Source organism: Pipistrellus hanaki, assembly GCF_964339955.1.
Source record: "Pipistrellus hanaki genome assembly, chromosome: 1".
NCBI lineage: Eukaryota > Metazoa > Chordata > Mammalia > Chiroptera > Vespertilionidae > Pipistrellus > Pipistrellus hanaki.
Window position 1 is genome coordinate 99,015,406 of NC_140503.1, and position 17,496 is coordinate 99,032,901.

The window sequence follows — 17,496 nt, forward strand, 5'->3', positions numbered from 1 at the left end:
GAAGGCAATTCACCCCATTTGTACTGCAATTTCAATCAAAATCTCAATGAATATGTAAGTTCTGAAACTGCATAAGAAAAGCAAGTTATTTTGAAAAATGGGAACTTGCTCTATCAGATACAAAGCCACAGCATACGGATTAGCATAGGAATAGTGAGATCACTGGCACAGAACAGAGACTTACAAACATACGCATAACTACATGGGCATTTAGTACATGATTAAAAGGGCATTTCAAATCGGGCAAGTGTGGACTATTAAAATCTCTCAATGAAAGTTGAGAAAACTGGCTTTTCACTTGGAGAGAAAAAGTGAAGATTTCTACCTTATATACACCACACACAAAAATAAATACTATTTGAATTAAAGATTTAATTATAAAAATAAAAATATAAATTATTAAAATAGAATATAAGAAAATATTTTAAACATTGGTATGGGGGGGGGGGGGGGATCTTTCCTAGGATAACCAAAGCTAGAATAAGCAGGGGTTGGAATGTCCACCAAGTGGGCTGTATGAGGCCCATGAAACCGTTTGGTCTGGCCCTGTCAAGGCATTAGGGGTGAGTTGATTAAATGTTTGACCAACTATAGCAGGCTAATTTTTAAGTTGATAATTTTGTATTGCCCTTGAATGTTATAAATATCCAAATTGCCCTTGGCAGAAAAAAAGGTTCCCCGTCCTTTCTATAAAGGGAGATTGATGGATTAGACTACATAAAACTAAAAACTTAAATGCCAATACCTTAGGTTGTGTGAAGTATTGTGCATGCACTGTAACAGTCTCCTACAATTAAAAAGATTAATTCCTCCAAGGGGAAAAAAGGCAAAGGATCCAAATAGGAAACTCACAAATGAAGAAAAAATGGTAAACAAACATATGAAAAGCCACTGAACTTCAACCTTAAAACTAAGCAAAGAAATCCAAATTCAAATGATAATATTACTGTTGAGGAATTGGAAGCGGGAGGTGGGGGGAGGAGGGGCAGGGGTTGGGAAGAGAGGCAGTGGGAAGTGCGGGTGGTAAGCCTCCTAAGCTGAAAGTGAGCCACAGTCAGCTCAGCAGGAATGCAGTTCTCAAAGTGTCTCCTATTCTTCACTTTAAAGTTACATCCCCAAGAACAAGCACACAATACATAAGAAATTTACTGGGGGACAATGTCCCAAAGTTCACATAGGTATGCTACTTTTTTGTCCAAAAGGGGTATAAATAATACCTCAAAAGACTATATAACTTCTGTGTATATACTCACAAAGAAACTTTTGAAACATTCAGAACTAGTAACAATGATTATTTGGATGGGAGGAGGAAGAAGTGGTAGGGATTAGGCAGATTTTAAAGAGAAACAGAGACTTAGCTCTCCCTACATAAGTTTTGTTTGTAATTTTTGAACTATATAAATAATATTATTTATTTTAAAAAATAATTGAAATCTTATGCTGTTTAATAAAAATAATGCTATCTGGAATTGATTTTTTCCATACATACATTCCCAGATAGCGCGGTGGTTAGGTTTTAACTTTTCAGACAGAAACTGCCTGCATCTCTCCCATCTTAGAATCCAGCTATATAGATTCTATTAGAGTGCTTATGTAAAATTTCACTTTCTAAAAGGTAGCATGTATCAAAATGTAAAATTTTTCATGCCCCTTAACCCAGTAATGGCATTTCTAAAAATTTATCACAGAGGAATTACAGAATAGGGCACAAAGATGATTCTGCAGTATTATTTACTATAGGAGGAAACTATTACTATCCACTAGGTGACATAGCATTCTGGTAAATTGTGATCATCACTACTGATCTGCTTGTTTGTGCACCACACCTGGAGTTACAAGAAGCTCCTTGTCGCACATTCTCAGCTCTGTGACTCCAGATCCCTCCCCATTCGCCCGCTGCCTGGCTCTTGGATGAGCCAGCCAGCCACCCACCGGCTCACCTAGTCAGTGTAGGGTTGCGGTGGTTGGAGTTGGAGCAGAAGATGTTGTTGGACTTGCGCGTGGCATCCAGGAACTGGCATACCGCCTGGCCGCGGAGCTCTGCCAGGGGCCGGGCCTCGTGCTTGAGGAACCACTGGTGCGCCTCGAAGCACTTGGAGCAGAGGAGTTGCTCGCACTCGAAGCACCAGAAGTCTGCGGGCTCTTTGCAGCGGGTGCACACGGCCTGCGCGTCCACAATCTGCTGGTACACTGACAGGCGTCGCTGCAGACTCTCAAAAAAGATGTTATCCAGGACCGGTCCATCAGCGTCAGGAGGAAGGGATGCCTGGCAGATAGGACACTGCATATCCGGGGGCTTCAGGCATCCTGAGCACACTGTGTGCAGGCAAAGCAGCAGCTTGGGGCACTTGGCTTCTGCCTGACAGCCCTGGCAGCGCAGGAACTGGAACTCCTCCTCAGTAGTTTGCTGGGGGAGAGGAGAGGGGTGAGACCTTACGTCCCAGGAGTCACCTCCCGCCACCATCATAGGTCACCTGCCCCCATGGCTGGAGGCTGGAATGGGACTTCATATTTCATTCCAGGCAGTCACTGGTTGATGAAAATCCAGGCTTACCAGTATTTCAACTCCCCATTTACTCAGGCCTTCCCACTCTAATTCCACAATATATTGGGTATCTACTTCCCATCAGACACAATACCAGGCCCTGAGATACAAAGATAAATAGGATACCTCTACCCCTACTATCACTGAACTCGGTTTAGAAAAGAGATACATTAAGTATCAACCTTCTATAAAGTTTGGTGGTTTCTCATAAAGGTAAACTACCTTTTGGAGGAACTACCATAGGATTTGGCAATTCCACTCCTAGACATATATACAAAGGAACTGAAACCACTGACCCACACAGATACATATCTATATATCTATATATCTATATATATATATATCCACATTCTCAGGAGCACACTATTCACAATAGCCAGAGGTGGAAACAACCCAAGTGTTCATTAAAGGATAAACAAAATGAAGTGCATACAACGAAATATTATTCAGCCTTCATATTTAAGGAAGGACATTATGCTAAATGAACTAAGCCAGACATAGGACAAATATATGATTCCACTTATATAAAATATCTAGAGCAGGCAAATTCACAGAGACAAAGTAGATTACAGATTATCAGGGGCTAGAGGAAGAGGAATTATGAGCTATTGGTTAAAGAGTATAGAGTTCGTTTGACATGATGAAAAAGTTCTGAAAATAGGTAGTGAGGGTTACACAACATTGTGAATGTACTTAATGCTACTAAATATATACTTAGAAATGGTTAAAACGGCAATCTTGTGTATATTTTACCACAATTTTTAAAATGCAAAAAAAGTACTTAATACAGTACATGGCACATGATAAGTGCTCATAGAGTTAACTAGTGATATTAAGCAATATTATTCCTAGCTGTACTTATGTAAATAGTACAGATTTCTGCAACTGGTGTTATTTTTGCTTTTAAAAGGGCCTGGAAGAACACAGAGCAAGTGATCTAATAAGCTCCTTTTTGGGGTGGGAGGCTGGGGTTTGTTAGGAAAAGACTAAGGGAAAGATTCCAGGAAAAATACCTGCCTGGGGAAAGGGGGTTGGGCTGGCAAGGTGTCCAGGAGAAGTATCTGGAAGGCTTCCTGGAGAAGAAACCACAGGAGCTGCGAGGCCATAACTGATTCACCTCGGATCCGGCACTTGGGTTTCGTTTTCCCCAACATGAGCACTCTCCGCCATCTCTCCCACTCCACCCGCTCCCGCCCCCCACCCCCGCCTCCCCCGCTCCACCACCTGCAAGAGCCATGCCAGGCGTGGGCAATTACTCTGGGCCTCCTCAGAGCAGGGGCAAAGAGGCTTATTGCCAACGCGGGTAGGAGTCCGGTCCAAGGTGCCACTGCTCGTTCAATGGAGAATAGCAGCCCAGAGAGGCTCCCTTAACTCATCCCGGTGTGATCTTTTTTTCATCTCCTCTCCTCTCTTCCTACTCGAGCCAAGAGGGTCTGGTCTTTTCCTTCTGTGTACTTGACCAAGTACCCTCTCCCTTCTCACCTTTCCTCCCATAACAGCAAATTAACAAAGCCTAAACCCCATCTCCCCAAACCCAGTAGTACCTCTGTGGGGCTGTGGTCCGGGCTGGGCTGCTGGCTTTCGGAGGGAGACTCCGGGGGAGGCATGGTGGACATGGAGGGCAGCGTAGAGTCCTGCTGGGTCCCCGATCGGGCGGGTGCAGGCTCCGGCTGCATGGATCCCGGCGCAGTTTCCATTCTCAGTTTTGATCTTGGAGGGGCGAGAGAAGCTGGAGGAGACTCACGCTCCAGAGGACTGAATTTCCGGAGCTGTCCGAAAGGGGAGGGCCAGTTCTGGGCCAGTCACTGGAAAGGAAGTGAAACCGTAACTGGGGGCGGTTCTAGGGGCGGAGAGGCCAAACTGTGGGTTTGGAAGACACGCCCATGACAGGTTGGAGGAAGAGAGAGAACAGTAGATGGACTGCGTCCTGGGGTAATAGGCAAGTGTCAGAGCTGACACGAGGGAGGCAGCCCCGCCCTGGGCTTTGGGCATTCAGCAGCTCACAGTGGCACAGCTTTTTGCCAGCCCCGAGCTGGGAACCTGGGGCAGAGATGAGTAACATGGCCTGTGCTTTGGAAGAATCCCACCCAGATCAAGTGGAAGGACAGGCCCCAAAAGGAGATTTTCACACAGCATTGAGACTGGCTGGACAGGAGGTTCCTCAGCTGGGATTTGGAACAGTGGGAATTCACCAGGGACTCAAATATTGGAAAAACACTTTAAACAGAGAAAATAGTGCGTGAAAAGGCATGAAGTTTTGAAACAGGATTTAAGAGGGGACCCATGAACAATGTCAGCCTAGAAAGGACTGGGACAAGATCTTAGATAAGGAGATGGGCCAGTTTTGTGGACTGTAGTCAGTTTGGTACCTAGGAACAATGTGATTCGCTGTGCATGTTAGAAAGTCACTCTGACAACCTAGGGGCATGTGGCTTGATCTAGGATAGTGGCTGTGGGATGCAAGAGGGACCTGAGTCAGAGACACTAGGAGGACACTGAGTGTAGATGAGGGGAACAGGAGGATGCCTTGGATGACAGTTGGAAAAGCTGGTGAATTTTAGGCAGTGGGCGATGGCAAAAGATGGGGGAAAGCTGGTGACAGGGTATGAAGAGTGAGGATAGAGAGCAAGTTAGCTTTTGTCCAGCAGAAAAGTATGCCAGACCCCCAGTTGGTGAGGGAGAAAGTACAGCTCCAGGGAGCCTCCCTGAGCCAGGACCTTTGGCTTCAAATTTAAAACCATCCCAACCACTGTGTACCCATTCTGTGTTGTTCCAGCTTGGAACAGACCAGGAGGGGTGGTGACAGGGCTGTGCTCTTGTAAAGGCTTATAGTCTGAAGGCATGTATGGGAGTGGGAGAGGCTTCAGGAGCCTGCCCTAACTTCCAGCCCCATCAGTACCCCTAGGCCCTAGGGCTTTAGAATCAGGCCATCAAACTAGGAAAAACCAAAGATGGTGAGCAGCTATCTGCAGGAGGTACCTGGAACTGGGCTATTGCTGAGAGGCTGAGGGGCATGAGGAGGCAACTAGCATGTGGCTGTGACAAGAAAAGTTTTATTAATCACTGCTCATTTTGGAAGACAGCTTGCCTCAATGCCCTATTAGAAGTTTATGTTTCTCAGAGTAAACTCCCCATTTGCATTTGGGTTTTCTCAAACCATGGAGAGACAAATTACCTCTGGGTACCTGGATCAAGAGATATGCTGTTTCTGGATCTAAGGACTGAAAATCTCACCTCTAGATGTTCTGGAGGGTCTGCCCCGCCATTAACTCTGTGCTAACTCCTCGTTCCTTACTTTGCTGTGCTCCCTAAGGTCTCACATGAAATTTTTCTCTTTTTGTGCCAAAGTCCAGGTCCTCCCGCCCCACCTTGACCACAGTGACCTATCAACAAATAAGTACTGAGATCCACTCTGTGCCAGACTCTGCTTGCGGGGCTGTGGGTACACAAAGTGGAATAATTTGCTGAATATGCCCTGGAAAAACATTAATTCTAGATAAGCCTCCATACTTTCTTTTCCACCCCACCCACCGCTAATATTTGAGTTTGGAGAGGGAATGGTACAAGTTCCTTGATTCTGGATAAGATTCGGTTCCTAAAAAATCCCTTTCAAAGCCACTTCCCTCCTGATCCTTTTCCAAAGCCCAGAGGTAGCAAGCAGGAGGAGGCAAGGACCACCTTTCCTCCCAGCCCCGTGCCCGCAGTTCGGTCCTCCTAGCGCAGGTGGCGATGTGCGACTGCGGGAGGCAGCCGGATCTCCCTAGAAGCCGGAAGCCCAGGCCGGGAGGGGCGGGGCGGAGGCCGGCAGATCACTTCCGGCACTGGCTAGACTTGTGCTTAGAACCCTGCTCCTCCGGTCTGGGTACCCGGCGCTACCCTTGGGGACGTTGACTCTTTCCCGCAGTCGAACTTCGGCTTCCTGGGCTCCCAGAAGGGCCGCTTGTTCCGGGAGCGGGGCGGCGGGGGGCCGGGGGCTGGTGAGTGTTGGGGGCCGGATGGCATCGCCAGGCCTGAGCTCTGTGCCTGTGAGTAGTAGTATGGTCTGGCGTAGTCGCTCCCAATGTGGAGGGAGCGAGAGGAAACGCTACGTGGAGAGGGGCCTGTACCGGAAGTTGGGATACTGGCACCGATCTACCCTTCTGGGGTTTGGGGGCTGCAGCCTTAAGTTCTCATCTTCCAAGAAGCCCCCCTCCATCCGCTCCCACACACCTCATTCCTCCTTGGCTCAGCCCGTTAGGCCTCGGTGAGGTTGCAAGTTCCCATTTTGACGAGAAAGAAACCAAGGTCTAGGCATAGAAGATCATCTGCTTGCCAAGGGCACTTGGCTGCTAAGGAGTGGCAGAATCCCCTCTGTCCCCTCGCACCTCTAGATTCCCTGAACTTGAGCACCTCTCTGTTTCCTGGTGGAGGTGCCAGACCAAAAAAGCCTCTCAGCTGCCAGTGTGTCAACTCTGGCCCTGTCTTGCTCCAAAGTCTTGAATCCCATATTTCAGATCTCACACTCCCTAGTGGCCTAGCCTGAAAACCAAACAGGAGGATTTGGTCCCTCCCCTAACCCTCCTGTAATGACAGCTACCTCATCCAAGGGTTCCTTTTCTGCAGGGGCCATGAGGTGAGCCTCATCTTCCTAGTTCCTCTCTCCCCCAGTTTCCCCCTGAAGCTCTTCAACTAAAGCAAGTATTTGATTACCCTCAAGGAGTAAAGAATTGTGAACTAGGAAAGAACAACTTAGTCATCACCTGTGGCTCTTATTGATTGGTGAGCCATTAATGCCTTATCCCTTTAGGCAAAAGGACTCCTTGAAAGCACACTTCTCAGGCTTATGATAGAGGAGCATTCACTTCAACCCAACCTGTCTTTACAGATTCCCACCCAATCCTGGCTCTCTACCAAATTAATATAAATCAGAAAAGAAGATTGATTCCTGCTCAGCCCAATAAGGAGGACATCACATGGTTTTGTTTCTCAGATCCAATGACCATTGTCCAGCAGAGAAAGCCGTGTGAAGACTGGACTTGGGAGAGATTAATTTTGATGTGTGGGAAGAGGGAATAGTCCTTAATTAGCACTTACCCAAAGATAGGGGAGTATTAGGCAAGGAGGCAGACAGAGCTCTGAGAAAGAAGGGAGGTGGGCAAAATGTTCACTGTGCCTGCTGCTGTCTGGCCAGCAGATTGGTGTTCCTTGACTGCCTTTGTTCTCTTGCCCCAGATGTACCTCACACCTGGTCTTCCTGCCTCTACCACAGCCTCATCAGTTTCCTGGGTTCTTGCTGCTGGTGGTCACCTTCCCCATTTCTGGCTGGTTTGCCCGGGACAGCCCCAGGGTGATTGGATCATACTGAGCATTGATAGATGAACTTTTTGTTTTCTGTCTTCTTTCCTTAAGTATATTATCATACTCTGTGAAATGGGCTGGACTAGGACACATCTTTCATTTGAGGAAACAGGCTCATATTTGTCCAAAGTCACTCAGGAACCAAACTCCCAAGTCCTGGGTTCTGGACAATAGTGTTAAGGTGCATACAGATTTGTTTGCCAAACCTTCCTGCCTTTGGATTAGGCTAAATTGGAAATGGGAAACACTGAAATTAGCCCCGTAGCCCTGACGGGTTTGGCTCAGTGGATAGAGTATCAGCCTGCAGACTCAAGGGTCCCAGGTTCAATTCCGGTCAAGGGCATGTACCTTGGTTGAGGGCACATCCCTGTAGGGGTGTGCAGGAGGCAGCTGATTGATGTTTTTCTCTCATCAATGTTTCTAACTCTCCCTCTCCCTTCCTCTCTGTAAAAAGTCAATAAAATATATTAAAAAATAAAAATAAAAAGCAAAATTGGCCTTGTAGATAATGAGTGAAAGGAAATCAAGCCTTGTTTCTATAGGAGGTGTCTGCAGATGGGAAAAGGATGAACTATAGTTGAGGATCACACCTGAAAGTTGCAGTGAAGTGGAAACCCAGGCAGGCCCTGCTCTTTGTGCAGCCCTAAGCCATGGTCTATTTTTCTAGAAAGAAGTCTGGAAAAAAGTCCTTAGAAAGTCCTAAATCCTACTCCTAAAACTGCCACTGAAACAAATACTGTGACCTTGGGCAAGTCACTTTGCTTCTCTGGGCCTTCAGTTCTCAATGTAGATGTATTTACTTCTTTGAGGACTCCAGCACCTGAAGTTGGCAAAGCCCTTTGCTTAGGGTTGCTGGTAGAGCAGCCCAGAATTTGATCCTAACTAATTCAAAGAAAGACAGTTTTCTGGTTTGAGTCATATCTAGTTTCAGACTACAGAAAAGTTTCTCTGAGGATCAAGTCAATACAGTGTGGTAGTGGAGAGCACGGCCTCTGGAGTCATTCAGATCTTGCCTATTTCAGTTAGGGACTGTGATTTTTGAGAAAGTCATTTAACCCCTCAGAGCCTTGTTTTCTCATGTAAGAACAGTTTAAGTATACCTGACATTACCCAGGGCAAGGGGGAGAGAGGTAAGGGAGGGCCCTGGGCAGACATCAATGCCAATCTGGGCTCACCACACTGAACCCTCCCTTTGCCACTGTGAGCAGATTGTGCCCACCTATGATCATATGATCGTGTTTCTGTTGGGCTGGACCCGTACCCCTCAAGAGCCTGGCATGGTTCTGCTCCTGCCTTTATTGACTCCTTTAAGAGGACACGAGCTTTCAGTGTCCCTCCATGCAAGGTGAGGGACTTCTTGGCTCTCTGGACAGAGAGAATGGGGGCTGTGCAGAGTATATTCTGGGTGCCAGTACCTTGGCCTGTGAGTAGCCATCAGAGGCAAGAGAAGGGGGGTAGAGAGGAGAGCAGAAAAATCGAGGCTAGAGGCTGGGAGCCCATTTTTGCTCCAACCCCATGTACTTGGGGACACCATTTTGTCCATTAGGGTCTAGTGACCAGGTAGGTAAATCAAGCTGGTCTCTGGGTCTGATCTCCCTGCAGCTTCAGCCCCTTGAAAGTCTCTTTCATGCCCCCTGCCCCCAACCTAAGAATGGGGCCGTGCTCTCCGTGGGGGCCAATGTCCAGTTTAGGGCTCCAGTATTGTCAGTGATGACTGTGAAGGACCTGAACACAACCTTGGCCCAGAATGTCATGACCAAGGACCTGCTCAAGAGGCCTCTGTGGACAATCCAGATGGAGAAGCTCAAGATCAGCAACCAGCTCCTGGTAGGCAGCACTTCACAGGGCAGAATTTGGTAACTGGCACCTGGTCCTCACTTTGCCTGAGGGCCACTTTGAGCAAAGCAGTAGATTATTCTAGGCATCAGTCTACCCCATGCCTGAAGAGTGTGACAACCTTTGAAGAGCCAGTGGTATGGGTGGGACTATGAGTATGTATGTACCACTTCATTATATATTTGCCTATTAATGGGTACTTAAGTTGCTTCCATACTGTAGCTATTGTAAATAATGCTGCAATGAACATAGATATGTATATAACAGTTTGAATTAGTGTTTTGGATTTCTTCAGGCATATACCCAGAACTGGGATTGCTGGGTTATAGAGTAGTTCTATTTTTAGTTTTTTGAGGAATCTCCATACTGTTTTCCATAGTGGCTATGTTAGACAGGACAAGGCTCTCAAGGTCTGGGTGTTTTTACAAAATGCCATTCTTGCTAAGTGCTAAAATGTAGCCCAATATTTTGCAGAAGCAGCTGTACACAGGATGAGCTTGACAGGAACCCTGCCATATTAAGTGTAGCCAACTGCAAAGAAGAAATCAACATTTAATTAACCAAATCTATCTATATAAAAGGCTAAGTGACTGACCATCTTACTGACTGTCCTGCAGGCACATACAACGCACACTGGCAATTTAAAAATAAATGTTGACTTGCACATGTGCGATACATATAAAGCTCTCGCTGGTGCCAATTGCATGCATGTGTTTCCATCTGTCATTGTCGATCGTGAATTTGGTTGTTTTTGTGGAAATGATTTGTAATGGATCTATTATTGAAGCTACCTTTGGAAATAGTATATCTATAGATAATATTAAAACTATATCTTTACACATGATTCTTTGTCCAAAAAATGATCACATTCATAATTTAAATGAAGAAATTTTAGATACACTGGATAGAAATTTTCACATCTATTTGAGTGATGATTCCATTGATTCAATGGATGATGCCGAAAAGGAAAAATTTCCCATTGAATTTCTTAATAGTATTACTCCTTCAGGAATGCCATGTCATAAATTAAAATTGAAAGTAGGTGCAATCATCATGCTACTGAGAAATATTAATAGTAAATGTGATCTTTGTAATGGTATGAGATTTATTATCAAAAGATTGCAACCTAACATTATCAAAGCTGAAATATAATATTAACAGGATCTGTAGAAGGAGAGTTTGTTCTGATTCCAAGGATTTGTCCATGTCTGACACTGGCCTCCCATTTAAATTAATTCATATACAGTTTCCCATTATGCCAGCAGTTGCAATGACTATTAATAAATCACAAGGACAAACTCTAGATAAGAGTAGGAATATTCCTACCTAAACCTGTTTTCAGACATGGTCAGCTATGTGTTACTTTCTCTCGAGTTTGAAGAGCATGTGATGTTAAAGTTAAAGCTGTATTAGTAAATACTTCATCACAAGGGAAATTAGTCAAGCAATCTGAAAGTGTTTGTGATATACAGGGAGATATTAGGATAAGTTTAATCAATTTACCAGTCAGTGTTTTTATCACTGTTGTTTTTATATCATGTCTTTGTTGTTGTTATATCATGTTATTATTGTTTATTTATTGATCAATTTATATATTGTTTTCATATATTAGTACATTTTACTAATTTTCTCTCATCTCTGGAACTTCTATTATAGACAAAGGGTGACTAGTGATATTACAATATTTCTTCTAATTAATTACCTTCCTTGGTTAAATTTATTCCTAGGTATCTTATTCTTTCTGATGCAGTTGTAAATGGGATTTTCTTTTTTCTTTTTAAAATATATTTTTATTGATTTTCAGAGAGGAAGAGAGAAACAGGAACATCAATGGTGAGAGAGAACCATTGACCAACTGCCTCCTGCATGCCCCACTGAGGATCGAGCCCACAACCCAGGGATGTGTCCTTGGCTGGAATTGAACCTGGGACCCTTCATTCCACAGGCCAATGCTCTATCCACTAAGCTAAACCAGTTAGGGCTTGGATTTTCTTAATTTCTCTTTCTGATAGTTTGTTATTGGTGTATTAAAATTTAACCAATGCCTGAATATTAGTTTTATATACAATGACTTTACTTAATTCACTTATTCTAGTAGGTGTTTTTTTTTTTTTTTTTTTTAATCTTATACAGGTTCCCTATACAGTATCATTGTTATATGGTAGGCAGCCATCAATTAGAGCCTGGCTGGCCACTTCAGAGAGGTAGGCTAGGCCAGGGCTGTGTAAAGAACCCTGATGTGGAAATTCAGGGGTGCCCTTCAGACTCCAACCGACCCCTGCCTATGTGCGGGTGCCGTGTCCAACATAGGGAGATGGGCTGAGAGCTATAGCTTCTTTCCTTCCTTCCTTCCATCGGATTGTTGTGTTGGCTTCCAATACTATCTATCTATCTATCTATCTATCTATCTATCTATCTATAAAACCCTAATATGCAAATAACCAAACAGCAGGACAACCAAACAACCTCACAACCGGTGGCTAATGATGTGTGCTGACCACCAGGGGCACACACATACTGGGTATAGGCAGCAGGCAGCAGAGTGCAGAATGTGGTGGGCATTGGCTGCAACAGAATGGTGGATCAGGTGAGTGGGGGCACCAGACCAAGAAGGGGTGCTGGTCATTGTCATTGGGGTGAGCTTCTGATGGTTACTAAAAATTCTTTGCTCCCGTGTGTCACTGTCTCACCTGGCACTCACACCTGCAGCTGGCACTGGCCCCACTCACACCCACTGCCTGGCACCAGAGTGGCTGCTTGTACCTGCTGCTAGTGCCCAGTGCCGGCTCTGATTGCTAGACACTGTCAGTGGGTGAGAGTGATGGCTGACAGCCCTGATCACCCCTGTGGGCTTCTCCACCTCCCCCTGCTCCTGAGGGGAGATGGGGTCAGCAGCCACCTTTCACACCCACTGCCAGTGCCAGCCCTGATCACACCTGCAGCTGGTGCCAGAGCTGCCTCTTGCACCCACCCAATTACTCTGTGCCATCAGCAGATGCAAGCAGGGCTGGCACTGTCAGCACATGGGAGCAGTGGTGGTGGGAACAGGGCTGCCGCAGACAGGACCAGGGGGTCGTGGTGGGAGGACTTCCTTCAGATCCTGAACCCTGCCGTGAAGGTCATAGCACTTAAAGAATTCTCTTTAACCTTTCTTCAATAATACTGGTTTGGTGGTGATGAATTCCTTTGGCTTTTTGTTGTCTTAGAAACACTTTCTCTTTCCTTTGATTCTAAATGATAGTCCTGCTGGGTAAAATAATCTTGGTTGTAGGTACTTGCTTTTAATTACTTGGAATATTTTGTGCTAATCTCTCCTGGCCTGCAAAGTTTTTGTTGTGATATCAGATTATCTTTTCTTTTGGTGCTTTTAACATTCTCTTTTTGTCTTTTACCTTTGGCATTTTAATTTGATGTGTCTTTTGTGGGCTTCTTTGGATTCATCTTGTTTGGGACTGTGCCCTTTCTGGATTTGTGTGTCTATTTCCTTTGCCAGGTCAGGAAACTTCAATCATTATTGCTTCAAATAGGTTTTCAATTTCTTACTTTTTCTCTTTTCCTTCGGGAACCCCTATGATGCAAATATTTTATACTTGTTGTCCCAGAAGTTTCCTAAACTATCCTCTTAAAAATTTTTTTTTTCTTTTTGCTGTGCAGAAAACTGAGAGACAGTTTGGGGGTAGTCAGTCTCACACCAATATATTAAAATCATTTAGGGGCCATTTCCCTAAATGGCACAGTTGGCTGCTGGTAAAGTGGGATCAGTGCCTCTGGTTAAAATGAAATCTCAGGAAAGCCTGCACAACTCCCTAGGCCATGGTTCAGGTATACATTTCTCATTCTCACTCTCCTTTTTGCCTACATTTCATCTGGAAGGATTGAAAACTCCCCACCTCTTACTTGATAGGCTCTCCTTAGCTGCTCCAGGCCAGCTGATTTACCACTCTCTGCCTTGGTCCAGCCTCCCACCCTTGCCTATCACTTTCTGCAGCAGGCTTTGCTTCCTAAGCCTCAGGAGAAAAGTCTAGAACTAGAACTCTTTTATCTTCCTCCAGCATCACCCTTCAAAATCATGGACATATGTGCTTTTTTGTTTTTTAATCCTCACCCAAGGATGTTTCCATTGATTTTACTCCAGACCCTAGGTGGTAGTGTTTCTGGATTGATGTCCCCGTCTTTTTGGCTGCTCTAGCATTCTTTTTCTATGGCACTCAATATCGGGGGTTTTTTTTGTTTGTTTGTTTGCCTCGGAGCTGAATCCTGGATGATTTCTCCCTGCTCTGCTTCTCAGCTTCCAGAAAAGCAGTTTCCCCCTGCTGTCTCTTAGGGCCAGCTGATCTGGGTGATCTCTCCTTTGTAATCAGAAGCAAAGTGCTGCAGGGGAACCAGCCTAGGTGCGTGATGGGCCAGTCTGCGCGCACTTACAAACAGACTGCTTTCCAACTCCTATGTTCTCCCTCCGTGTCAGATCAGAATGGGTTGCTCTTTAGGGAACCCCACTATTAACAACCTTCGGGACCCCCGTCCACTCTCTCAAATCACACCAGACCCAACACCGGGGGGCTTTTGTGGACACAGATTTCCACGGTCCCAGCACATGCGCTTTTGCCTCTGCCGCCACAGCGGCCGCAGCTTCTGCGGCTGCCGCAGCTTCTGCGGCTGCCGCTTTCGCTGTTGGAACACAGACAACCCACGTTATCCCCGGCAAAATCCAACCTTTCTGTGGAATCCACATGTCTGCACTGGTCAGGGACCCCACAGTTGTGGTTTTTTCAGGTCTCAGGTAAGATCCCATTTGCAGCACTGATGTGGTTGTGAGAGGCAGCATGTACAAGTGTTTACCTGGCCGCCATCTTCCAGGAAGCTCTCAGCCATTGATTTTAGAAAGAGGAGAGAAGCATCAATTGGTTGCTTTCCACCTGGGTATGTACCCTGACCTGGAATTGAACCCATGACCTTTCATTGTACGGGATGATTCTCCAACCAACTGAGCCACACAAGCCAGGGCTGTGCTATTTTTCCTGCCATGTTGGAAGTATCTACTTTCTCTGTTTGAGGTTTATCCTTACACCAATAATCCTCTGGCCCAGAACCTGGCTCACTTTATCCATTCATCCTCTCTTCTTCTTGCCTTTCTGCCTCTCTCTCCTTTCCTTCCTTCCTTTACCCCTGTTCTTAGTCTAAGCTTCCCTCAGGCTCCTAAAACAGTCACTCAGTGAACTCCCTCTTCCTAATACAGAGGGCACTTTTCAGTCCTTCCTCTATTTCACCTGGCAGCATCCTTCTTACTTTAGAATCATCTGCTTCCCTTGGTTTCCATTACTATGCAGCACAGCTTCCTTTTTCCTTCCTGGTCACTCTTGTTACTCCTGCCCTTCAGTTTCAAGGTTTCTCTCAATGGCCTCTTTTTGTCTATGACCTCCTGGGGCCTTTACTACCTCTGGACACTAATGATTTTCACCACTCTGCACTAGTCCTACTCTCTCCTGCACCCTGGACCCATTTATCCAACTTCCTAGTGGGAAGTTGGCTATGTCATACACACCTCAATCTTAATGTATTAAAAAATTATAATTTCTCCCCTATCTACTCCCAATTCTGCATCACCTGCTGTGTTCCCTTCTGGACGAATACCCACACTCATGATCCATACCAGAAACCTTGCCTTGACCTTTGCTGCAAGATTCAGGATCTGAAGGAGGGGCTGACACACAAATGAAAATACTATACAAGAAATATGAATTTAGAAGGTGTTGGGGGATAGGTGGAGCCTCTTTCTTGAAGAGACACACTAAGATGGGGCCCCATCTGTTTTTTATTCAATTTTAGATACACATCTTACCCTCAGTAAAGCATGGCAAACAAGTAGCAGACAGACAGTCTCAAAGGTCAGTAAGGATCAGTAAGGTCCAGTAAACATTTACTTGGAGGCCATCAGGTCAGGAGATTGCTTCAAGCTACCACTGTCTCAACATGAACAATCGGTGCCTAGTGTCAGCCCTGCTAACGCTCAAGGGCCATTGGCCTCCTGTGTTCCTTGGTGCACGCTCATGACAGTATTGGCAAGCTGTGGCTTCCCACAAACCTGACTTCTTTGACTCCTCCTCACTGATTTCTCTGTCATCATACATCTGGGCAGCTGACTAGCTCAGTGGTTATCTTTCTCTAGTATCTTGCTATAGTTTCATATAGTTTACAGAATTGTTCTCCTTAAATATATCTTAGCTCCTCGGCCACCTGTCTGCCTGATACCAGATCCACATAATTTCTGTTGGCAGTTTGAAACAACATCCAACTTTGGTCTCTGTGCCTCTACCCTCAGCCCCTTGCAGCCCAGTGTCCACATGGCAGCCTACAGAGTCTTTTCAACAAGCAAGTCTTCCTGCTATACACCTCTCTGGGGCTCCTTGTGCCTCAGAATAAATCCAGATGAGCAGGAACAGCTACCTCTGATCTCCTCAGCTGTCTCCAGCCTTACAGCCCACACTTGAGGGTTTAACTAAAGGGAACTTGCAGTCCCAGAATGTTCCAGCCTCTCCTGTCTGAGCTTGTGCACATTATGCCCTTCACCTGTATAATTTACTGCCCCATGTTATCACTGGTCCTCTCCTGGCTGCTTACTGCCAGTAGCACACAGCTGGATTGTATTATTCTGTGCCCATGTTTCCAAGCAGAAACTTGTCAAGGGGGTGCCTCGTGAGCCTGCCCAAAGAAGGTGCTCTGGGACAGGGTGCTGAATGAGTTCTGTTTATCCCTACAGTGTCCTCCAACTGGAGAGCAAAAACATGACCAGGGTTTGGGGACTTGAGGTGGACCACGTGGAGCTAGCAGTGGAGGCTGTGCTATAGCCACCCCAGGACAGTTTGGCCGGGCCCAGCTGGACAGTCCCCTCCAGCAGCTGGCTCTTCATATCCTGGGGAGGGGCATTTACTCACTGGCAGGAAGTACCCTGCCCCCATGGCCAGGTGAGGAGCCTCCTGCAAAGGGTGGGGGGCTCAGCAGGGCACTCAGCTTGGTGTCTAGCACAGGCTGAGCTTTGCTACTTGCTCCCTTAAGCAAGCAGTTTTATGCAGTCCATACTCCGCCTGTCTCTTCAGGCCACTCCAATTCTGGAGCAGACTAGAACTAAGGCAGTGGGAAGAGCCTACATGTCTCTAAGTGTGTGGAGGCCATGGTAGAAAAGAGATTTACATTCAGACTGGAATAGCTTAGAAATGGGGTTTGAGAATTAAGAATGAGAATTTAAGAGTGGCTTCTTAGCAGAGTAGGGAGTTGAACACAGACTTGAAGGGGGTGTAAGAGGGAACTACTGGGAAGGTATGGAGGCCACAGTGATCATGACCTTGGCAGCAAATTGACCTTCCCTCTCTGCCACTTCCCCAACTCTGTGGACTACCCCCACCGGACACCTTGGAGATGGTGAGCAAAGTTGAGTTGCCTGCCCCTCACATTGGTGCTAGGCCCATCTTGAAGCAGCCTGTGGCCGAGGGACTGCTGACACTCTGCAGCCCCACCTGGTCAGCCAAGTTCAATGTTGCCCTGCTAGCAGTTCAATGTTGTCCTTCCCAGTGACACCCAGAGCATCTACTTCCTGGACCTAACTCTAGGTGCAACTGCCCTCCCTACCCCCTCCTTCCAACAAAGGTTGCTTGTAGCCCCTGCCCTCCACCCCAGATCCATTTTTATCTTTTTTTAAAAAAATATATTTGTATTGATTTCAGAGAGGAAGAGAGAGGGAAAAAGAGATAGAAACATCAATGATGAGAGAGAATCATTGATCC

The 17,496-nt window shown here is 46.0% G+C and overlaps 2 protein-coding genes across 8 annotated transcripts in view; one reads left to right on the plus strand and one right to left on the minus strand.

Moving 5' to 3' along the window:
- PML (PML nuclear body scaffold) overlaps positions 1-4,350 on the minus strand; it is a 75,464-nt gene extending 71,114 nt beyond the window's left edge. For all 7 annotated transcript variants that reach the window (XM_084905651.1, XM_084905650.1, XM_084905648.1 and 4 more), the window contains exons 1-2: positions 4,090-4,350; positions 1,941-2,407 (exon numbers count right to left, since the gene is read on the minus strand). In XM_084905651.1, the coding sequence (XP_084761777.1) occupies positions 1,941-2,407; positions 4,090-4,242 (620 nt within the window). In that variant the 5' untranslated portion in view covers positions 4,243-4,350. The remainder of the gene's footprint in view (positions 1-1,940; positions 2,408-4,089) is intronic.
- Positions 4,351-5,116: 766 nt separating this feature from the next.
- Positions 5,117-17,287, plus strand: STOML1 (stomatin like 1; the record flags this gene model as incomplete). Its single annotated transcript, XM_084880304.1, is given in 12 exon segments — positions 5,117-5,148; positions 6,387-6,421; positions 6,424-6,522; positions 7,757-7,804; positions 7,807-7,871; positions 9,091-9,175; positions 9,178-9,424; positions 9,457-9,709; positions 16,486-16,560; positions 16,564-16,588; positions 16,591-16,680; positions 17,118-17,287. Coding segments are annotated over 12 exon segments (1,224 nt in total).
- Between the last annotated feature and the right edge of the window lie 209 nt (positions 17,288-17,496).